The sequence below is a fragment of the Zalophus californianus genome, chromosome 6 (assembly GCF_009762305.2).
Source record: "Zalophus californianus isolate mZalCal1 chromosome 6, mZalCal1.pri.v2, whole genome shotgun sequence".
NCBI lineage: Eukaryota > Metazoa > Chordata > Mammalia > Carnivora > Otariidae > Zalophus > Zalophus californianus.
This window is the reverse complement of record NC_045600.1, coordinates 10615170-10637424: the sequence shown is the minus strand read 5'-3', so window position 1 is coordinate 10637424 and position 22255 is coordinate 10615170. Positions and strand designations below refer to the sequence as shown.

The window sequence follows — 22255 nt, the reverse complement described above, 5'->3', positions numbered from 1 at the left end:
CTGTGGCTGTAGACTAGCTTTCAAGGTTTCTGGATCACGGGGAGTGGAATTGATTTTCATATTTGTTGTTTCAGATGGTAGAAATGGTGTGTCTCCATGTGATTAGTTTAATGGAGGCATTGCAAGAATGCAATTCAACAATTTTTGTCAAGGTAGGAAAATCTTATGATTTTTATAGACCGTTTCTTGCTGCTAAAAACAAAGGTGGATTTACTTTGAATGTGCCTTCGAAAAGGAAAATAAAACTGATTTGATTTTGACTTTCAGAGTTGGGGGTTGGAGGGTTCAGGCTCATGTAACCACCCTTCCCCAAATGGTTATCATGTTATTTTTGTTCTTGCTCGACCACTGGGACCGACTCTAGCTGGGTTAGAGATATTGGACCATGATTATTGCATGTTAAGACAAGTAATGAAAGTATTAAGGTCTGAAAACGACCTTATATAAATTGGTTGGTGGTATCTCACCTTGCAAGATATCCAGAAAACCAAGGAAAATAGTCTTTCATTGTTGAACTTCGTGGCTAGTATTTTTCTCTAGGGTAAATTAATTTCATTTCTAATATTACTGTTCTAAATCACTGTTTAGTGTATGAAAGTAATTTAAGTATTTGTCATCTGCCCAAGGACATCAGAGGCATACTAACATGATAAAAAATTAGAGTAAAGAAGAACTTGGTTGCTCACTCACACTCCAGTTCCCCTCTTCCTTTCCTTCCTGTCCTTCCACTTCTTCGTCTCACTGATTCTTTGCCCTTCCCCTACCTGTTCCACCTGCTGTTTACCTGTCGCGTGTATATTCTATTGTCTCCGCCACCACCACCGACCGCCACCACACAGAACGCATCAGTCTGGGACCTTATAACTTGCTGTTTCACTCCTTGGTTGACCCTATTCTTCGATAAAATTCACTTGTCAAGTTAACATGACGCTGAAGAAAAGCAACCCATTTTCAGGGAAAACTTGACTGCCATCAGAACACTGCAAGGTAGCTGGTTCAAATGGGTTAGATAGAGCTTGATGGTCAACAGCAAAAGGCAACACCATGAGAGAAACTGTATGACATTTGGATGACCATACATGATTTTATTTTTTATAGCTTTATTAGGGTATAATTTAGATGCAGTGAACTATATGTATTTAAAATGTATAATTTGATAAGTCTTCACATATATTATACCCATGAAAACATCACCATAATCAAGATAATGAACACATCCCTCGCACCCCTAAAGTTTTTCTGTATCCTTTGTAGTCTCTTTTTGCCACCACTCCTGTATCCTACCTCCCCATATCCAGGCAACCACTGGTCTGTTTTCTGTCACTACTAGCTAGTTTGCATTTTCTAGAATTTTATAAAAACGTATTTATATAATACTTAAGCTTTTTTCCTGCCTTCTCTCATTCAAAATTCTATTGAGATTAATCCATTTGGTTGCTGAGATCAGTAGATCATTTCTTTTTCTCTCTGACTAGTATTCCATTATGTAGCTATATCACATTTTGTTTATCCATTCATCGGTCAATGGACATCTGGGCTCTTTTCAGTTTGGCGCTATTACAAATAAAGCTGCTATGAATATTCGTGTACAAGTGTTTATGTAGATACATGCTTTCATGTATCTTGGATGAACACCGAGGAGCAGACTGGCCAGGCCATATGATGTGTGTATAACTGTTCAAGAAATTGACAAACTGTTTTCCAAAGTGATTGTGCCCTGTTACGTTCACAGCAGCAGTGTGTGAGCATTTCGGTTGCTACACATTTTTGTCAACACTTCGTATAGTCAGTCTTTCATTTTAGTCACCCTACAAATTGTGCCCTGGTATCTCATCATGGTTTTAAATTGCATGTCCCTGTTAACAGGTGACATTAAACATCTTTTCATGTGCTTATTTGCCATCTACTTATCTGCTTGGTGAAGTGTCTGTTAAAATTATTTGCCCATTTTTTTAATCGGGATGGATTTTTTCTTATAATTGAATTTTAAGGCATAAGTCCCTTATCAAGATGGGATTCACAAAGATTTTTCTCTTCAGTTGTCTTTTCATTATCTTAACAGTGTCTTGTGAAGAGCAGAAGGTCTTAATTTTTGATGAAGTACCATTTATCAAATTTTTCTTTTATGGATCATGCTTTAATGTTGTATTTTTAAAAATCTTTGCCTAATCCAAGGAGAATTGAGATCTTAACAATATTGAGTCTTCCAATCCATGAACACGGTATATCTATTTTTAAAATGCTTTTGTTAACTTTTTTCCAGCAATATTTTATAGTTTTCCATATATAAGACTAGCATATTTTTGTCAAATTCATCCCTGTGTATATCATAGTTTTAGTGTATTGTAAGTGGTATGGTTTTTTTATATCTAAATTTCTGATTGTTTGTTGCTAGTATTTAGAAATACAGCTGATTTTATATTAATCTTTTACCCTGCTAGCTGTTAAACTCATTTATTAGTGCTAGTAGCTTTTTTTGTAGATTTCATCAGCTTTTCTGTATAGACAGTTGTGTCATGTGCAAATAAAGGCAGTTCGGTTTCTTCCTTTCCAGTCTTTATGCCTTTTGTTTCTTTGTCTTGTCACATTGCTCTGGCTAGATCCTCTAGTACAAGTTAAATAGAAGTCGTTAGAGTGGGAAACCGTGCCTTGTTCCTGATCTTAGGAAGAAAGCATCCGTCTTTCCTCATTAAATGTTAGCTGACAGTTTTTCATAGGTACTCTTTGTCAAACGGAGCAAGGTTCCCTTTTATTCGTGGTTGGCTATGAATTTTTGTCAGGAGTAAATGTAGGACTTTTCAAATACTTTTCTTACATTTAATGAGATGGTTATTTGATTCTATCTTGGCTGTTAACAAGGTAAATTTTATGGATTGATTTTTGCATGTTAAGCCAATCTTGTATTCCTGGGACAAACCATACTTGGTTGTGATGTGTATTATCTATCCTTTTTATATCTTGCTGAATTCTATTTGCTAACATTTTAAAATAATTTTTTGCCTTGATGTTCATGAGGGGTGTTGGACTGTAATTTTCTTTTCTTGTGATAAATATTTTTGGTTTTGGTATCGGGGTAATGATGGCCTCATAGAATGATTTGGGAAGTATACCTTCCTCTTCTGTTTCTTGAAAAAGTTTGTATAGATTTGGTGTTATTTTTCACTTAAATATTTGATAGAATACACCAGTAGAAATGTCTGGGCTTAAAATTTTCTTTGCAGAAGGGTTTCAAATTTACAGATTCAATTTCTTTAATAGATATAGAGCTATTTAAGTTTTCTGCTTATTCTTGAGTGATCTTTGGGGTAGTGTATGTCCTTCAGAGAATTCGTCCATTTCATCAAAGTAGTCAATTTTATTGGCATGAAGATGTTCATAATATACTTTTAATAGCTGTAGGATCAGTAGTTACGCCACCTCTTTAGTTCCTGACATTGGTGATTTGTGACTTTTTTTTTTTCTGGTCAATCTGTATAGAGGCATATCAATTTTAGTGAGTTTTTTATTTATAAACAATAACAAGCTTTTGAGTTGTTTTCATTGATTTTCCGTGTTTTGTCTCATTGATTTCTGTTTATTATATTCTTTCTTCTGATTACTTTAGCTTTAACTCACTCTCATCTCTTATAAATTTCCCTCTAAGCACTGGTTTAGTGGTATCCCACAATGCGATATATTGTGTTCTCATTTACATTCAGTTCAAAATACTTTCTAACTTCACTTTTGCTTTCTTTTTGTACTCATTTTTTGGTCATTTAGAAATGTATTACTTAGTTTCCAAATATTTGGGGATTTTCTAGTTATGGGTTTTTAGTTCCTATTTGTGGTCAGAGACCATACTGTATATAATTTCAATCATTTTAAATTTATTGAGACTTATTTTTTGGCCCAGAACATAGTCTATGTTGGTAAATGCCCTGTGTGCACTGGAAAGAATGTGTCTTTCCAGTGCTTTGTTGGGTGTAGTTTCCTACTCTGCTTTGCTCGAGCTTATTGGTAGTGTTGTCCAAGTCTTCCATGTCCTTCCTTCTGTCTACTTACTCTATCAGTTATTGAGAAAGGGGTATTGAAATATCTCTATTGAAAGGGGTATCTGAAAATCTCTTGTGGATTTATTTATTCATCTTTTCAGGTTTACCAGTTTTTGCTTCATGTATTGTGAATCTCTGTTTTTAGGTACATAAGTGTTTAAGATTATTAGGTCTTATTGATGAAATGAATTCAGGGGCTGTCTTCGTCCTCGGTAATCTTCTCTGCTGTGAACAGTACTTTGATATTAATAAAGGCAGTGGGGAGTCTGCTTCTCCCTCTGACCCTCTTCCCTCTCGTGCTACCTCTCATTCTCTCTCTCTCTCAAATAAATAAATAAAATCTTAAAAAAAAAAAGGCAGTCCGGTTTTCCTTTGACTAGTGTTAGAATGGTATATCTTTTTCTTTTTTTTTTTTAAAGATTTTATTTATTTATTTGAGAGAGCGAGAATGAGAGGGAGAGAGCACATGAGAGGGGGGAGGGTCAGAGGGAGAAGCAAACTCCCCGCTGAGCAGGGAGCCCAATGCGGGACTCGATCCCAGGACTCCAGGATCATGACCTGAGCCGAAGGCAGTTGCTTAACCAGCTGAGCCACCCAGGCGCCCAGGATGGTATATCTTTTTCTGTCCTTTGGTTTTTAACTTATTTGTGTCTTTATGTTTACAGTATATTTCTTATAGGCAGCATGTAGGTAGGTGTTGCATTTCTTTTAAATCCAGTCTGACAGTCCCTTCCTTTTAATTGGGAGTCTTTAAACCATCTTTATTTAATGTGTTTTGTGCCATTGTTGGGTCTAAATCTATCATCTTGCAATTTGTTGTCTATATTTGCCATCTGTTCTTTGTCTCTTGTTCTTTTTTTTTTTTTTTTCATTTGCCTTCTGTTGCACTGAGTTTTTAAGGATTAAATTTTGGCTATAATTTCCTCTTCTAAGGAAGAGGAAGCTAAGTGTGTTATTTTGAGAAACTTCTGGACTATTATCGGTGTTTAGTGCTCTAAATTTCTTCCTTTAGCTGCGTTCTTCCAAATATTCTCATTTCCATTCAATTCAAAATATTTACTAATTTCCCTTTTAGTTTCTTCTTTTCCCATGAGTTATTTAGAAGTAGAAGTGTGCTCTATAGTTATCTTATTAGCTGTATGTTTTAGTTGTGGTTTTTTTTGTGTGTGTGGCTGATTTGGAGTTTATGGTATACATTTTTAACTTATCACTGTCTACCTTCAAGTAATATACCACTTTGTGTGTATAGGTGCATTTCCAGCCTTGGCTTTGTGCTCTTACTGTCATCCATTTTACTTCCACATATGTTATAAACCAAACCACACGTTCTTATTATTTTTGCTTTAAGCAGTCAATTATCTCTTAAAGAGACTTAACACTTTTTCAGTATTTATTTATATTTCCTATTATTGCCATATTTATAGTTGCCATTTTCAGTGTTTTTCACTCCTTTTATAGATCTAAACTTCTTTCTTCTGCCCAAAGGACTTCCTTTACTATTTCTTACACAGGTCTGCTGGTGATTGATTCCTTTGCTTTTGTACATGAGAAAGTATGTCCTTTGCCTTGGTTTTTGGAAGATATTTTCCCTGGGTATTGAATTCTAGATTCAAAGGTTTGATTTTTTTCTTCAGTGCTTTAAAGATGTTGCTCCTCTACAGTCTTCTTGCTTTCATTGTTTCCAACAAGAAATCTCTATTCTAATTTTTTTCTTCTGTATGTAATATGTCCTTTTTTTCTCTCTCTTTTTTTTTTTTTTTTTTTTTTTTTTGGCTTCTTCTAAGATTTTTTCTTTACCATTATTAACCAATTTGATGATGAAACACCTTGGTGTAGTTTTCTTCATGTTTCTTATGGCTTGGGTTTGTTGAGCTTCTTGGATCTGTGGACTTATAGTTTTCTTTATATTTGGAAAAGTATCAACTATTGTTTCTTCAAATATTTCTTTCTATGCCTCTACTTGATATACTAAGTATTTCCTTTACCTTATTGACCATATTGAATATAGTTATAATAACTATACTAATGTCCTTCTCTACTAATTCTGTTATCTGTATCATTTTGGGGTCTTTTCCAATTGATTGATTTTTTTTGTTTTTTCTTTTTCTTTTTTTTGGGAGGGGAGGATTGGCAGAGGGAGAAGAAGAGAGAGATCTTAAGTAGGCTCCATGTCCAGTGCGGAGCCCAAAGTGTGGCTTGATCTCACAACCCTGAGATCATGACCTGAGCAGAAATCAAGAGTTGGATGCTTAACCAACTGAGCCACCCAGGTGCCCCTCCAATAGATTGATTTTTATTCTCATAGGTCACTTTTTCCTGCTGCTTTGCATGCCTGGTAATTTTTTATTACATTCTTGACATTTTGAATTTGACTTTCTTGGGTGCTGGATATTTTCGTATCCCTAGAAGTATTTTTTGAGCTGTATTCTGTGATATAGTTAAATTACTTAGAGCAGTTTTTTCCTTTTGAGACTTGCTTTTAAGCCTTGTCAGGTGATCAGAGCTGCATTTTGTCTAGAGCTAATGTTTCTTCACTACTAAGGTAATAGCCTTCTGAGTATTCTACTTAATATTCTGTTAGTTAAAGAATTTAAATTGAAAAAAAAGAATTGTCCACTCTGACTAGTTTGTGGGAACACAACTTATTGCAGGCACTGTGTGATCGGCACTCTAATCTTTTTGGGTTGTTTTTCTTTAGCCTCGGGTAGTTTTCTCACATGTGTGCACTGGTCAGGATGTAGCTGATGACTCAAGGGGGACCCTTTATGGATCTTCAGAGTTCTCTCTTGCTGTCTCTCTTTTTCTCTTTCTGAGCAGCTCTCTCCTCTCCAGCACTCTGCCTGACAAACTACACACCTCAGCCTCCCTGGGCTCCCAGATCCATTTCCTCAACTCAGGAAGACAGTCAGGCTCTGCCCAGGTGCTGCAAGCTTTCTAGGCAGTGAGCTGGGATAATTGCAGGGCTTACCTTGTTTCCTTTCCCTCAGGGATTGCTGTGCTGCCCTGCTGATGCCCAGGGTCTGAAGCCATTATTTCATATACTCTATTTGAAATTTTAGTTGTTCCAGGCAGGAGGGTAAATCTGGTCTTTGTTACTCCATCTTTGTTGAAAGAGAAAATTTCACACCTAATTTTAGTTTTGAGGACTGGAACAAGCATGGAGTGAGATGAATATAATCTAACTGAGCAGAAAATCCTTATCCTGAGCATAAACCAAGATAAGACGAAAGGTATCACTTTTATTTTGGTGAAAAACAAAAATTTTTTTTAATGTCCTTCTGTTTTCTGGATATCATTTCTGGAGAGGAAAAAAAAAAAAACCCAACCAACTTTATTATAACATTACAGAACCCGGAATAAATTACAGCTAATTCTTACTGACAGCTTTTGTAGGGGCTTCTAGCAAAAGGGAACTGAAATGAATGTCATTCACTAAGTCAAATTAGTATTCCTGAAATAGGACGACTGTTGGATTATATAATGCTATCAATAATTATGAGATTTAACTTGAAGACTTCAGTCATGAGATTCATAAGTCACAAACCTGATATATATTAGAATGATATGGTCACATGTTTCATAAATGGGCTAATAGCAAAAACCCTTCTAAAACGAACCTCACTAATCCCCTTGATTGCCTCAAACAGGCCTTTAGCCCCAAAAATAGCTCTGGGAAATGTGTCCACCCAGGGTCAGAGTACTCAGTGCTTCCTGGCTCTTAACCTGCTTGGTCCTTCAGGATCTTAACAGGAGGTTAGTTTGGGTCTTTCCTAAATACCAAGAGGCATATGGGCATGTTCCTTATTCAATAGGTCAAAAGTCAACAAAAGTTTGTAGACATTAGGACCCTTAGAGTTGTTTTTTTTTTTTTTTTTGCTGTATAGACATTGGAGAAGAAGTGGTTAGACTAGTTTATTTTTTCCCAATCAGAATGTTTACATGAAGCCAGTCCTGCTAATGGCCAGAGAGCATAGCCTTATCTTTCACTGACCTTTGTAATCCCAGTTTGTTGTAAGGGTTGGTGGTTGGAGGAAGCAGGGAGAAAAATGTCATTTTCTGATTTAAAAAAAATTTTTTTATATTTTCTGCTATTTTGAGTTTTAGTCCAATTACACCACGCGCTATTCCAAACACAGTATTCATGCTAGAGATAGAGTATTGCTTGGCTCCAAGATGAGCACTGTGTTTAGGAACGAGCATCAGTGGAAGTCAATTTAGCAAGTTGTGTATCTCAACAGAATGCTCAAAGCAAAACAGCAGCCAGATTGAGTCTTGGGAACAAAAACAGAGAGAGGAATGTACTTTCTCACTTCACCAAGTTGTATGTGCATGTGCGTGCGTGTATGCGCGCGCGCGCGCGTGTGTGTGTGTGTGTGTGTGTGTGTGTGTGTGTGTGTTTATGTGTATTGATGAGTTAAATGAGCCCAGCAGCCAGTGGCCATGACTAGTGAACAGAGAGGTCATCAGTAAACCGTCCCCCATCCTAGCAGGACTCCTGCTAGTTCTTTCATTTTCTTCATGGCCCACCTCCTCCAGTTTGCCCAGCATGGAAACCTCAGCTTCTGCTCTGAACTTTTCCTCGTTCCAAAGAGCAGACCGGTCCTCAGACCCTCTCAGCTTGTGTCTGCAGGCACCACCCTTCGCCCTCTCCGAAGACCTCCTCGTCCTACCTGGACCATCAAGGCAGTCTCCCCAAGACCCCTGACCTCCATTCTCCACGCCCTTCCTCACCCTAGTCTGCAGATCGCTGCTGGGATGATCTTTCTGGAGCCCAGTTCCACTCGCAGTGAACAGGGCTCCCGTCTTCAGAAGTTACCTTGGATTTGGAAACAATCCCAGGTCATTATGGGTGGATGGTGAGGGGCCTCCCCTCTGTTTTCTAAACTTGTTTCTTGTGACCCCCTGCTGAGAACCTCACGCTTCAGCATCACCCAAATCCCTCCCACCTCCTCCCTCCTCCAACACTGCCACCTGTGGGCTTTGCTTCCTGGAGTGTGCCCTTGTATTCTTGGCTGGGGCTGCTGGGACAGTACCATGGCCCAGGTGGCTAAAACACAGAGACTTCTCATCCCACAGTTCTAGAAGCCAGAAGTCCGAGGTTAAGGGGTCAGCAGAGTTGTTCCTTCTGAGGGCTGTGAGGGAGAATCTGTTCCATCCTCCCCCCCTTGCTTAGGGGTGTTGGTTGGCAATCTTTGGTGTTCTCTAGCTTGTAGACCTCTGCCTTCATCTTTGCGTGGGGCTCTCCCTGTGGACGGACCTGTGTTCACATTTTACGCTTTTTCTAAGAGCATCAGTCATCTTGGATGAGGGGCCTACCCTACTGTAGAATGACCTCATCTTAACTCATTACATCTGCATCGATCCCTCTTCCAAATAAGGTCACATTCTGAAGCAGTGTGGGTAGGGACTACAGTGTCTGTTTTGAGGGGACACAGTTGAGCCCATGACAACTGTACTCCTCTGTTGAACAGGAGTAGAGGGCTGGAAGGAACGCAGAGCGAAGAGATATAATGCGTATTCATGTGTTAAAGATCTGAGCAGTGCTGTAATTAGGAACCTAGCGTTTCCAAACTTACTGGACCAGCACCCCCTTCCCCTATTTAAACCCCCAAACAAGAGAGCTGTGGAACACACTCTGGGCAACACTGTTCTGTCCTGGACTTCCGGATTTATGAGGCCTTATGGTCCAGAAGGCTGAACCATGGCTGAGAGACCAGAGCAGGAGAGGAGAGCTATCCATCCCTTGGGCCGGACACCCTGTGACCTTGAGGGAAGGGCACAGCAGTGGGGCTCTGGTGGGCCAGAGGGGCAGCAGAAGGGCGAGGCCCCCACATGCCTGCAGTTTGAGCGCCTTGCTCTCTGCCGGGGACCCTCTGCTCGCCTGCGCACTGCTCAGACCTCTGGCCCAAGCCCCTCTTGCTGTGCCCCACCTTCCAGATCACGGCCCGGCGACCTCGGGGTATGCCTTTTTCTATCACTGAAGCATTTCAACCACTTCCTGGCGAGATTTTCTTAACAACTACGGGCAAATAGAGTCGCCATCCTACTCGGGGGACTCAATTTGAGAGATCCCCGTGGAGGAAATTCTATTTCAAGAAAGTGAAGATTTAATTAAATAAATACACATTTCATTTCCTGTGTGTGGTGGCTTTCAAGAGACAATCAGTCATTTACTCTAGAGTGTGTGTTCCGGGCACTCATTAACCTCCCAGTGCCACCAGCTCAGCAGGGGTTGGCCTCAGAAAGATGTTTTTCCGATAATGGATAACTCCGCAGCAGGGTCCCATCCTTTAGTGATGTTACAGGGGTTCTGTGTGCCCAGCCTTCCCGAGCGGTAGCCGAAGCTTATGGGGGCGGGGATGGAGAACGTAAGTAACACGGCTTCTGTGTTTCTCCACACAGCTGATACCCATGTGGTTGCCAATGATTCAGTCAAACATCAAGGTAAGTCATCGCTGGGTGGACCGGAAGCTCAGTCCCCTCCAGAGAACTCGGTCTTAACTTTAACAGGGCCCCCTGACACGCCACTTGCTGTGGAGAAAGGTGACTTCACCCTCCTCCTGGCCTCGTGGGGGCTGACACAGGGGGAGAGGCTGTGGGCCACGGATGGGGCCTGCAAGCTGAGGCGACGGCAGGAGCCACGGTTGTGCTGTTCGCGATGGATGAGGATGTGAGTGGAGGGGGGAGTCCGAGTCTGAGCGAGGCTCGGTTCCTGACTAGAATATAGGCCTGCTCCACCTTCTGAGGACGCCCGTGGCATCCGAGCCCAGGCACGTTCAGTGCTCTTTCCTGGCCACTAAAAGAGACTTTCTCTGGGGCACCTGGCTGGCTCGGTCAATAGATTATGTGACCTGATCTCAAGGTTGTGAGTTCAAGCCCCACACTGGGGGCAGACATGACTTCCAATAAATAAAATAAATAAACTTTAAAGAACAATAAAATGGACTTTTTGTGACAGGAAGAATTCTATTAAGAAAGGCTAACATTGAATATATGGCAGAACAGCCAGAAAAGAAGGGGCCTGCCCCCTTGTTCTACCTATGAGGAAACATGGGACCAGAAAGAAGAGTCACTTGGCCAGGGCCCCACAGCTGGGAAGGGAAAGACCCTATCCGTGTGTCTTTCCCATCACCAGGCCCTACCTTGAGGGACGCATCGTCATCGTTGAGCCAGACATACTCCATGACTAGTCAAGGTTCCTGGGGCTTGACATGATGATGGCAGAACTAGCCACCTGCTCTACCCAAAACTGGGCTCTGTCTACGGCCCTCGGAGCGCAGGGCAAGCAGTGGGGGGAGAAGGTGGACACCTTCTTGCTGATTTTCTTCTCAGAGTCAGGGAGGGATGTTAGTGGATAGAAGGGGACCGACCTCAAGGGCCCCAGACACCAAGAGAGAAATGGAGCCGTCAACAGTGACTTTTAGGCTTTGAGTCCGGGGTCATGGTGTCGGTGCCATTTGTGGCCACATGTGGGGGCGCTGCTGCTGAAAACCTTCTCTCATACTTTTCCTGTGAAAACAGTTGCTTGTTCCAGATTGCCCCTCCCCCTGCTTTCCGGAAATCTGGAAATCTGAGGCCAACAGAGAGCTTACAACCTAGCCTCTTCATGTGCATTACCATGAGAACAGAGAGACTCTAATCATGATTAAAATGTAACGAGCAACTATTATGTGCCAGCTTCTGGTCCAAACCCTCCATTAAACTCACCCTTAAAAGAAAACCCCATGAGGTGTTACTATGCCCAGTTCGCCCATGAGAAAATCCAAACACAGACGGAAAAGCCTTGTTCCCAGAGTTGTCCCCAGAGGAGCTAGGATCTGGACCCAGGGAACTGGCAGCAGAGCGCAGGCCCCAGGCCCATGTGGTGACCGGCTCCTGGGGGACACGTATGTGTGTCCGCCCCTCCCCAGCGTGTCACCTTTATGTTCCCCTTGCAGCAAATGAGTCAGGATGGGAATGGCGTTACTTGCATGGATCTGGGCCAGAGTGACTTTAGAATCCCGGTCACTGGCCCGCGTCCCCCACCCTGCCCACCACCAAACGTGAGAGTTGGCCTTCCTGTTCAGGCACGACGGCCCTTGAGCCACGTAGGAGAGTCCTGCCCTTGAGCCACGTAGGAGGGTCCTCCCTGTAGGAGAAGCCCGGGCTGGCGCTCCCTTGGGTGGACCGCGGACACTGGAAGGAAAGAAACTAAACTCGCTGTCTCTCCCTTCCTCATCAGCACTTATCGGCCGGACTCCAGCTTCGCCTCCAGGCCATTCAGAACAACGTGAACCACCACAGCCTAAGGACGCTGCCCGGCTCGGCCCCGAGCAGCGCCGGCCTCGTGGCCCTCCGCAAGTGGCTGCAGTGTACGCAGTTCAAAATGGCCCAGGTGGAGATCCAGTCCTCAGATGCGGCCTCGCAATTTTACCCTCTATGAGCGGCCCCCTCGGCTCTCAGTGTCAACACTCTGGTTTAGCAATAATGGGTTTCAAAACAAAACAATTTGATCCAAGCAGGTTGGGGAACATATTGGTACTGTACATTCTCTTTCTAGTTTAGTAAAAAAAAAAAAAAAAAAAGACGTGCAAAGGCCGGAGAGGGCCAAAAAATGAAGCTTTCTTGCTACACATCTTTCTGATGACTCCTTGGGCTATCTGATTAAGTGTTTCCTTACATTATTTTTTAAAAAAACCAAATCATTTTTCTTTAACTAACTTCTATTTTTTTTAAGAAAAAAAAAACAATAGACTGGTGGGTACTCACAGAAAAGTTGTATAAGTCCCCCTGTTGCTATTTTTGATGATAGAGAATAAATAGGGTTTTTGAAACCTTTGTAGTGTTTTTTCTTAAAATCCACTCTTGGCAATGCAATAAAAAAAAAACCCCGTCACCATAAGCCAGTGACACTTGACTGAAGCTTTTTGTCATTATCCTGGGAAAAGTGGCAGCTTGCAAGGACCATTACAAAGTGCACTTAGAAATTAGGTGGTTAAACTGTGCCAATTGTTTTTCTTTGTTTTATAATATCATTTTCCAAAACTGTCCAGTAAGTTTTATTATTTTTAAAACTAATTTTTCAACTCATTAGTTCTAGGCTGTACTTTCTTGTAAGCTTTATGAGAACCACTTTAGTTTTGTGAATAATAAATTTTATTCTTTTGTTAATCCTTGTATACAATTCAATTTAAAACTGTAGATTGCGTACTGGACCAGATGACCCTCCACACTGGCACAGAGCACTGCACCTGGAGTTATGTTTCATAAAATGGGATTTTAATAGTGTAAGAGCACCAAGATTTATCAGCACTTCTCCTTAGCATTTGACTGTGCATTCACAAATGATATTTCTCTTCTCTATCCCTGTAATGCACTGACTACAAGAAGACTTACTATACATTTAAGCTGTATATTGACATGCTATTAAATGCATTTTTTTATTATCTTTGTGAGCCTGGGGTTTTTTAAAAATCAGTTTATACATTGCTTGTAAACTTTTAAAACTTCTAACTTCCCTTAAAACTAGAGGACAGCTATTGAGAGGAAAAGGCTTTCTTTCTTTCTGGGAAGAGAGAGACACAATTTATTTGAGGTCTGTTCTCCAGGAAGGACCTTGAGGGCATGAGGCAATGTTATTTATGTATTTATTTTTTTTTAAGTGTTGGTTGTTATTAAGAGGTCTCTCTTTTCTGCTGGGAAGTCAGAGGCCTTCATGCTTCTCCGGGAAACAGGTCCTCAAATGTTGAAGTGTTTCATGTGAGTTCTGGAAAGACAATGTGGCAGAGCTTCATCCCTATGAGGACTTGCAGGGAACCAGGCGGTCCCTAGATTAAGAATGTAGAAATGATCATTCTTCCCATTTTACAAAGTTGCTCTTCTGAAAGGCCTCCCCCCTCAGCGAGAATGCTCCTCGTTGTGCTTGGTTATGCCTCCGTCACCGTTCTGACTTCTATAGAAAGTTGTGCATGTATTTATCTCACTTGTGAACTGTGACAGCTTAGAGGGTATGTCCTGTCTCTGTATCCCCGGGGTCTGGCCCGTACCGCCAGTGTAGTTAATGTCTCTTGAACAGAATGGATTTGATTAAGCAACAGGTCTTTCTTGAGCTCCCCAGTGGGCTCAGCAAGGGCTGAACTGTGACATTTTCTTTTTGATCAGCGATTCCTGGAGGGGGTAATGGAAACAGGCCCGCGGAGTTGACCTTGGCTCCTTCCCATGTGGGGGGTTTGACTGACACCCCCATGATGCCTTAGCTACAGCCCGACTCTTCGCTCGTCCTGAGTCCACCCCGCTGCAGGCAGCCCCATTCCTACCAGTAGACGAGGTCCAGAGTCCTCCACAGGCTCTTCTCCAGCCCCGGTTCTTTCAGTGGACTGCTGCCTTGGTTTCTCTTTATATTTGCACCCCCCTCCCCCAAGGGCTGGAGAGGAGCCCTCAACCCAGCCCTCTTGACTGCGCCCCCATCTAAATCTTTCTACCGTCCAGGATGTTTCCTTTACCCCAGTTACAATCTGGGGTCTTGGCCCCACCCAGGCAGGTCTCCCTCCTTGCCCCTAAGAACCGTGACCCGCTGTCCTGGCAAGCTGACCCAAATACTGCCCCTGCTGGGACCCTGCCCCTTCCCTGGTTTATCAAGACCAGTTAACTTCTTTCCTGGCTACGCTGTCCTCGGCCCCATCCCCCACTGTTGTCGTGGTCTTCTGGCCTTGGGTCAGCCACCCTCCCCCACCCCCCAGCAAGTCAGGAATTTGAAATTTCGTTACTAATATTTCCTCATCGGTACAAGGGGGACAATGACACATTCTACTTCATAGGGTTGTTGAGGTGAGAAAAGAATGCAAGGAAAGAGAGCAGTGCCGGGCACATGGTAAGCACTCAATAAAAGTTATGACTTCCTATTCTTTCTTTCGCATGTTAAGGCCTAGGGAAGGAAAGCTACTCACCCAAGGTCACACGGCTAGTAAGAGGCAGAGTTGGAACTTGACCACAGGGTGTCTAATGCCAATGACCGTGCTCTCACCCACTGCCCACCACACCCCAGCCGCACGTGGCAGCCTGGCAGCAACAGAGGGCACAGAGATTCCAACAAATTTTACCTGAGCCAGAGTTGGCCAATACTGATCATTGGCTTGGAAAAGGGCCAAGGCGTAGACTCAATGTTCCCTCCGCTGTGGAATCCTGCTGGCTTCAGAGTGTGAACAGAACATTCTGAGATGCCCAAGGGGAGACCAAGCCCAGATCTGCAAATGTGTAGATTCCATGATTGTGGGCAATGGACATGCCTCTTACTAGCTGGGTGACCTCGGACAAGTTATTAAACCTCTGTGGACCTCTGTTTTTCCTTACCTGTAAATGGAGCCATCTCCCCATCTCCCGGGGTGTTGGAAAGCTCACGTGGGTGGAGGACCGCGATGGCACTTGGGAGACTGCCAGAATCTATAGACTGCCAGGAAGACCAGTGCTGCCTTAGGAAGACCACGCAAGGGGATGGCTCACAGCTGCAGACTCACCTGGTTTTTCCTCCAGCTAGAGCTAGTCCCTCAGAAGCAAGACCTACTAGGCCATGAGAGCCAAATGTGATCAACAGCCGAGGATGTCCAGTCTCCACTGTGCAGGAATCCTTTCTTTGCAAGCATGTCGTTCTGCCTGTCGTCGGGATGTTTTCAGCAAATCTCTTCCCAGAGGGTCTCATCTGAGGTCAAGTGCTTGCAGCAACTGCTCCATTTCCAAGCTACAACAGGCCAAATAAGGACTGGATTGGATTGGAGAAGATGGGTTATCCACCAAGACTCTTTCCTGAGCTGGGAAGGAAGGGTGATAACTGGACCATGCAGATCATTTCATATTACTTCTTTAGTAGAATTAATTTGCAAATATGTGTATCGGGCAGATGGGAGTGTTCTGACCAGTAATGGAAGTGGTTGGAATGCAGTGGAATGGTACCAGACCATGTTTTTGTGAGAGCTGATCGCTTTGGGAGATGGCTGAAGTCTTATTCAGAAAAGGTTGGCCAGTTCATTCCACTGACAGGAGCGACACGCAGGAAGCCTCTTGAACAGGGTTTGAGAGAAACCCCAAGAGCCATCATGGACTGAGTGTCTACTAAGTCTTGAGCACTTTACATATGTTACCTTTTCTCCTCTTAGTGCCCCCCACACTAAGATTCCCATTTTGCAGGTGGGGTCCCTGAGGCTCAGAGGTCACATGACTTCTCCAAGGTCATGCAGCTGGCTGTAATAGCATTAGGACCAGACAGTGTCTGACTTCATGTCAGAGCTCCACTCAGTAAAGGTTAATGTCTCTTCCATTTTCTGGGCTTTTTGGGCTAACATGTGCCAAGAGCATGGGGTGAAGTCTGAGGGCTTTCTTGGGAGCAGCTCCACCTTGGTGTTTCTGTTTATTGATCATTTATCATAAATTCCCATCAAGCCAGTGTCAACTTCATCTGACAAGGGCATTTTCCCCTTTGCTTTGGGGAATTCATTTATTTCGAAAAAGAAAATCATAGCTCACACATTAAATTGCAATTAGTTTTCCACTTAATATAATAGTTTTATGGAAAAGAATAAAAATTTATGAATTGAAGAGTATGATGATGAACCCTTAGATTGGGGGCCTGCTGAGAGTTGGCTCAGCCCTGCAGACACTTGCCCGCAGTTAATGATAACCCTCGCTGCCATGTAGGAGGGCTTACTGCGTGTCAGGCGCTGCAGATAAGGCACCTCATCTAATCTTCACAAAGTGATGTGAGGAAGGCACTGCCATTATCATTCCCATATTGCAGATGAGAAAACTGAGGCACAGAGAGACAATACTCGCAGAAATCACTCAGTAAAAGGTAGAACCAAATTTCAATCCAGATCTGTCTGCCTCCAAAAACCCTGGTCCCTTCTAATATATAATCGGAGAGTTAATGATGGGTAGAGTCCTTCGCTACTCACCTGACTGACAAGGTAGAATACTGTGCACCCAAAGTCACCACCCAGCAGACTACTGGTTGACCTTGGCCCACAGCATGTTTTGTTGGACGAGCTTCAACTTTTCATTTCTCCTTTTGGTTTGAAATCTCTTTGTTGGCTCACACAGGCCCCAGTTTTATACAGGTCCCACTACTGGCCTCTGCCTTCCAAGCAGAAAGACCCCAAAAGCTTCTCAGCAAAATCCTGTTGCCTCTACGTTGATCTGCAAGGTGTGGCTTGCTTCCCACGTTCGCCTGCCCAGCCGGGGTGTGAGTTTGCCAGCCGGTTAGGACTGGCCTTACGTTTTAGGGGCTCCTTCTGCCAGCCAGTGGCGAAGTAGGATTTGGGGCTGTTCTCTCAGCCCCTAGTGGCCTCGCCACCCCCCCGCCCCACACACACACCCTGGCGTCATCCCTCTGCCCCCACCTGCATGGCCGCTGGCTGGGGCCCCTGCCCCTCCACGTGCCCACACATCCGTTTGACCTCATCTCGGGTCGGGGCTGGGCTCCCGCATCTGCCGCCTTCCCAGTTTCTCCCGCCCCCGAGAATCGGAGGTCAGCGGGTGGTGCCAGGTGAGCCCTTGGCACCAGCTCTTCGCTGCAGGGTGTGCAGAACATTGGCAGAAGCCACGGATTTGGTTGAACAAAGAGCTGGCTTTTTAATTATGCAGCCCAGACAGACCCCCACCAGCAGGCCGGTGGAGAGGGGAGCCTCCCGGGGCTGCCTGGCAGACGCCCTGATTTCCGCTCCTTCAAGTGGCCACTTGGAAAAGAAAGGAACCAGCAAGTAATCAAGCGTGAAGGACAGAAACTCTCCAGGTGAGGACAATCACGCCGCTGAGCCGGGGGTGCGGGGGTGGGGGGGTGCTCTGCAGAGGGGGATCGGGCCAGTTCCAGACTGCAGGGTGTACCCAGAGCCTGCAGCTCAGAGTGCTCACCGCGGGGCTGAGGGATGGGGTGAGGACGGGGACACAGGACAGGCTCGGCAGCTGGGTCGGCTGGACACTGGGCCACAGACCCGTCCTCTGCCCGCGGGCACGTCACTTGACCTTGCTAAGCCTGGGTTGCATCAATAGCCAAACGGAGATGGTAATTCCTCTCTTCCAGCCTGTTTGTAGAGAGCAAGCGAGAGGATGTGTGTCGGGTACCTAGCGCAGGAGCGAGCCGTAAACGAGGAAGACAGCTAACCTTTAAGGAACGCTCGCTCCTCCTAGGTATGCCAGGCTCTGTGCTCCGCACGCAACATTCACGCAGCCGCGTAGGCTTCCAACTGTAATGCCATGTGAACAGCTGCTGTTTTGCTGAAACGAAATCACAGCTTGCAATGGGACTTTGGCTCCCGTCCTGAGTGCGGGCGTTCCTGCGCTGCTGGGCTTCGCATGGTGACTCAAGGCTTCCTCCTCGCTTCTCTGTTTGAATGAGCAACTGGGAAATCCTCCCCACAGCAGGTTCTGTCATCCTTTGGACTTCTAGTGGTAGGAACACCTCCTTGTGTTTGTAAGGGGGATCATATTTTGAAAATAGTAAGTGGTTATGTTCTTTCTTCTTCTCTAGGAAGCCACATTCCACAGCCTGGCCCCATGGACGGCGTGGGCCAGGAGGAGATTCAGCTGTAGAGAAAGTTCTGGTCAGACGGGATGAGGAAGTGGGGAGCCCACCTCTTCTGGACCCTACTGGATCACTGGCAAAAGAAAAAGGGAGACAAATGTAGGGCAGGGCTCAGAGGCCAGGGGGGCATGTCTGCACCTTCTCTCGTGGGGCTGAGGGTGTTGTAAAAAATACCCAGGTTGGAAGTGTGAGGGGACCCCGGCAACACGGGGACACACAAACCTCAGGAGAAGTGCCTGTAGCTGCAGGCAGCTTTGGCGGCGGCGGCAGCAAGAGAAATAGCTGTGGACAGGAGCCTGCACCCCAGCCCCCTGGCCCCTTCACCCCCTGCATGCGGGTGCAGACTCTGGAGTCCCCATGGCTGGCACTGAGAGCAGGAAGCCGGGCTGAGCCCGTGGTCAGGAGAAGAGATTGCTGCGGTCCAGACATTTGCCTCTGGAGACGTGGGGACAGACTGCTCACCCCCAGAGACCAGAAGGGCCCAGGCACAGCCCTGCGGTCACCTGTCAGGGAAGCAGCCCAGGCTGGCCCCCAGACCTGCCAGGACCTCTGAATTGGCTCCCTGTGCACCAGAGACCCCAGACACCTGCTCAGGGGTCCGCCCGGGTGCCTTCTAGTGGGGAGCAGGCCTGGGAAGATGGCTGGAAGACTGAGCATCCACCCAAGAGACAGAGTCATCTCGAAGAGACTAGTTAAATGAGAAGAGGCCCGAATGCCATCAGTTTGCAAATCTGGGTTTTTCTACCTCTCCCACCCCCACCTCCAATGAGGTGGGGACTCAGAAGAGTTATGTGCAATAAAGTGCTATATTTTCTCTTTATGCTGTGTGTATGGTGTTAATTTCATAACCCACAGTTACTCAGTTAATTAATTCTACAAATATTTCTTGTGCCGGGCAATGTTTGAGGGGCTGGAGATTTGTCCATGAGTAAGACCAAACACCAGCGTGGGCCCCTGTTCAGGCCCCTTCTATTCTAATGGGAGGAGAAAGGCAGTGAAGGCATGTAGGGGTCAACACGGGCCCCTGGGCGAAGTTCTATAGGGAAATGAACGGAGGGGCAGTAGAAGAGACAATGAGCAGGGGCCCAAGAATGCCGCCGGGTGACCACTGGGGAAAGAGTGACTGTAAGGACATCAGCTGACACTTGAGGAACAGCAGGAAGGCCAGAGTGGCTGAGGGGAGGGGCAGGGGGGCGGGGGGGGGGGTTGGGCATGCGGGAGAAGCCGGGGGCCAGGTCAGGAAGGGGAGCCAGGGGAGGAAGCCAGGGGAGGAAGCCAGGGGAGGGAGTGTGGCTTTTATTACAATTGTGGAAGAAATCTTGGCAGGTTTTTAACTCTTGTATGATGTGACTTGCGTTTTGTAAAGATCTCCCAGCTTTTGTGGGAGGCAATGGTGGGGACCGCAGAGGTAGAGGGAGGGAGCTAAGGCCGGGACTCTCCCTGGAGTCCAGGCACGGGGTGGTGGGGGCTTGGCCTGGGGTGGGGGGAGCTGAGTTAAACAGGTGGACTTCAGAGCTTCGGAGATGGACATGGTAGGACTCGCTGGTTTATCGGCCCCTGGTCCAAGGCCCAGAAGCGGAAAGCGTGACCATCACAGTTTGCACTGAGAAGCAGAGGTGGTCGATGAGACCACGGGTGGAGACAGAGAAGGGAGACGGCTCGAGGCAGACTTCAGGGACGATGGGTGCCGAGGCCTGGCAGAGGGGAGCCAAGCCAGCCATGCCGCCCGGCGCCGCCTTGTCTCATCACCCGAGATGATGGCAATAGTGCCATTTGTCATCAAAGGGCTGCGACCCCAAATGTGGGCTCTGAAACTCCCAGTATGTATTCCCAGGATCCAGACATGCTCTTTTTTTTGAAGTTTGACATAAAAGGTGAAATAGAAAATTAAGTTCTTCTAAAGAACATGCGAGCCCCTAAGAGTATGTCCTGCTTGAAAGGTTAAGGGCAAACCTCCAGGCATAAGGCAGCGGCATTTAAGCGGGCCTCACCTGGAATTTCACAGAACACGTGCCCCATGCACCTGCTCTTGGAGGACAGCTTCTGAGCAGCCTCACTGATGGCTGGCTGTGCGGTGGGCTGTGTTGTCACCACCCCTAGGACCCGTCCCTGTCCCTGGGCAGGAAGTGCCCTTCCTTGGGCTGGGCTCGCTTCTGGGCTGCAGCCTCAGGTGAGCAGAATATCTGCCTGCCTGCAAGGCCTCCATCGGAGCGCCTCTGTCTCTCTGGGGCAGGGCCTTGCCCCTCTAGGAATCCCTGTTCGGAATGTTGTGATCCCTGTGTGTCAGAGAGTTGGGAAAGGAGGACATTTGTTTTTAAATTAAGGGGTGTAGGGTGGGGATGCAAGGAGCAACGTAGAAAAGGTCCCAGGTGATTCTAGTTTTGATGGTAGAGGCAGCAGGTCACCTCAGAGCAGATCTTGGCTCCAGGAAGAATTCCCGAGTGTCCTTCTTAGCTGTGAGTTAGGTAGATACTTAATGCCTTAGGGAAAGAATGGAACAAGGTTTTTGTGTTTGCCTTGGCAAAGAAAGGAGGATGCTTTCACTCAAGAAGTTCTTGCTAGAAGAGAGATGAAGCCTAGACCTCATTCCTTTTGGGGTTCATCATTGGAAGAACCTCTCTGTTGGCCAGAGATGATCCTTGGCTGAGGTTAGTTGATAGGAAAGGCCCTGTGAGGACACTTGCTGGAAGAAATAGGGGTGTGGCATGGGGGCAGGAAGTCAGAGACTTGTGTCAAGGGAATGACTCTGAACGCCCAACCATTGTAGCCAACGCAACAGAGACAGTGCCCAACAGGTGGCTGGAATGATGAGAGCCCAGTGCAACCTTAGGGGTGCAGGATTCTGCTTCCGGTCCCCACCCTGGAGAAGCCATTCCAGGAAGACACTCTTGATGCCAGATGGCCACCCACGACAGAAGGATGATCTGGTGATGCTGGGGTCATTCCAGTCCCTTCTGTGTGCACATCATAGGGAGGAAGCTGGCCAGGGCTTATCATGCCCATTTTATAGGAGTAAAAACCAAGGCTCTCAGAGGGGAAGGCACTCACCAGAAGCCACATATGAATTGACTCCTGTCAGATCCATGAATCCTTGACTCCAGCTTCCAGGCGCGGGGGAGGCTGAGTGTCCTGTTTACTTCCCGTGGGCGGAGAAAATAATTGGGTGTATACTGAGATGGAAAGGACCATTTGAAATCTGAGGGCCTGTCTGGGTTGGAAAGGCCTAGAACTTGTAGCTACGGAGAATTGGATCTGAATATCAGCTCTGCCCCAGACTGCTTTTTTTGACCCTTGGTAAGTCACTTAACCCTCTGAACCTCAGTTTACTTACCTGTAAAATGGGGACAACCTACATGCCTCCTAGGCCTGCAGGGCAGGTTAAAAGAGGTAACGTACACAAAGCGCTGAGAAGGTGGCCCGGGGTGTCCCTCTAACTCCACATTAGAGTGGAGTTGTGCATGCACATCTCGGGTCCATCCGTACCGCCAAATTGCTTCCGTAGGGCAGGGTCCTGTCTTGTTTCTGAGTCCCCAAGACATGGCATCGTCAACCCCGAGGGTCGGAGGGGACACAGGCTCTCCGGGGGCTCGTGGGCTCAGACAACAGAGGAGAAAGCAACTGGAAGTCTCCGTAGAGACTCCGTAGAAGAGGGTAGGTAGTCGGAGCTACGCATGCA

General features: G+C 45.8%; 1 protein-coding gene across 2 annotated transcripts in view; it reads left to right on the top strand.

The window, feature by feature from the left end:
* Positions 1-13424, top strand: part of UNC79 (unc-79 homolog, NALCN channel complex subunit) — a 194234-nt gene extending 180810 nt beyond the window's left edge. For both annotated transcript variants that reach the window (XM_035728283.1, XM_035728282.1), the window contains 3 exons: positions 75-152; positions 10434-10475; positions 12253-13424. In XM_035728283.1, the coding sequence (XP_035584176.1) occupies positions 75-152; positions 10434-10475; positions 12253-12453 (321 nt within the window). In that variant the 3' untranslated portion in view covers positions 12454-13424. The remainder of the gene's footprint in view (positions 1-74; positions 153-10433; positions 10476-12252) is intronic.
* The last annotated feature ends 8831 nt before the right edge of the window (positions 13425-22255 follow it).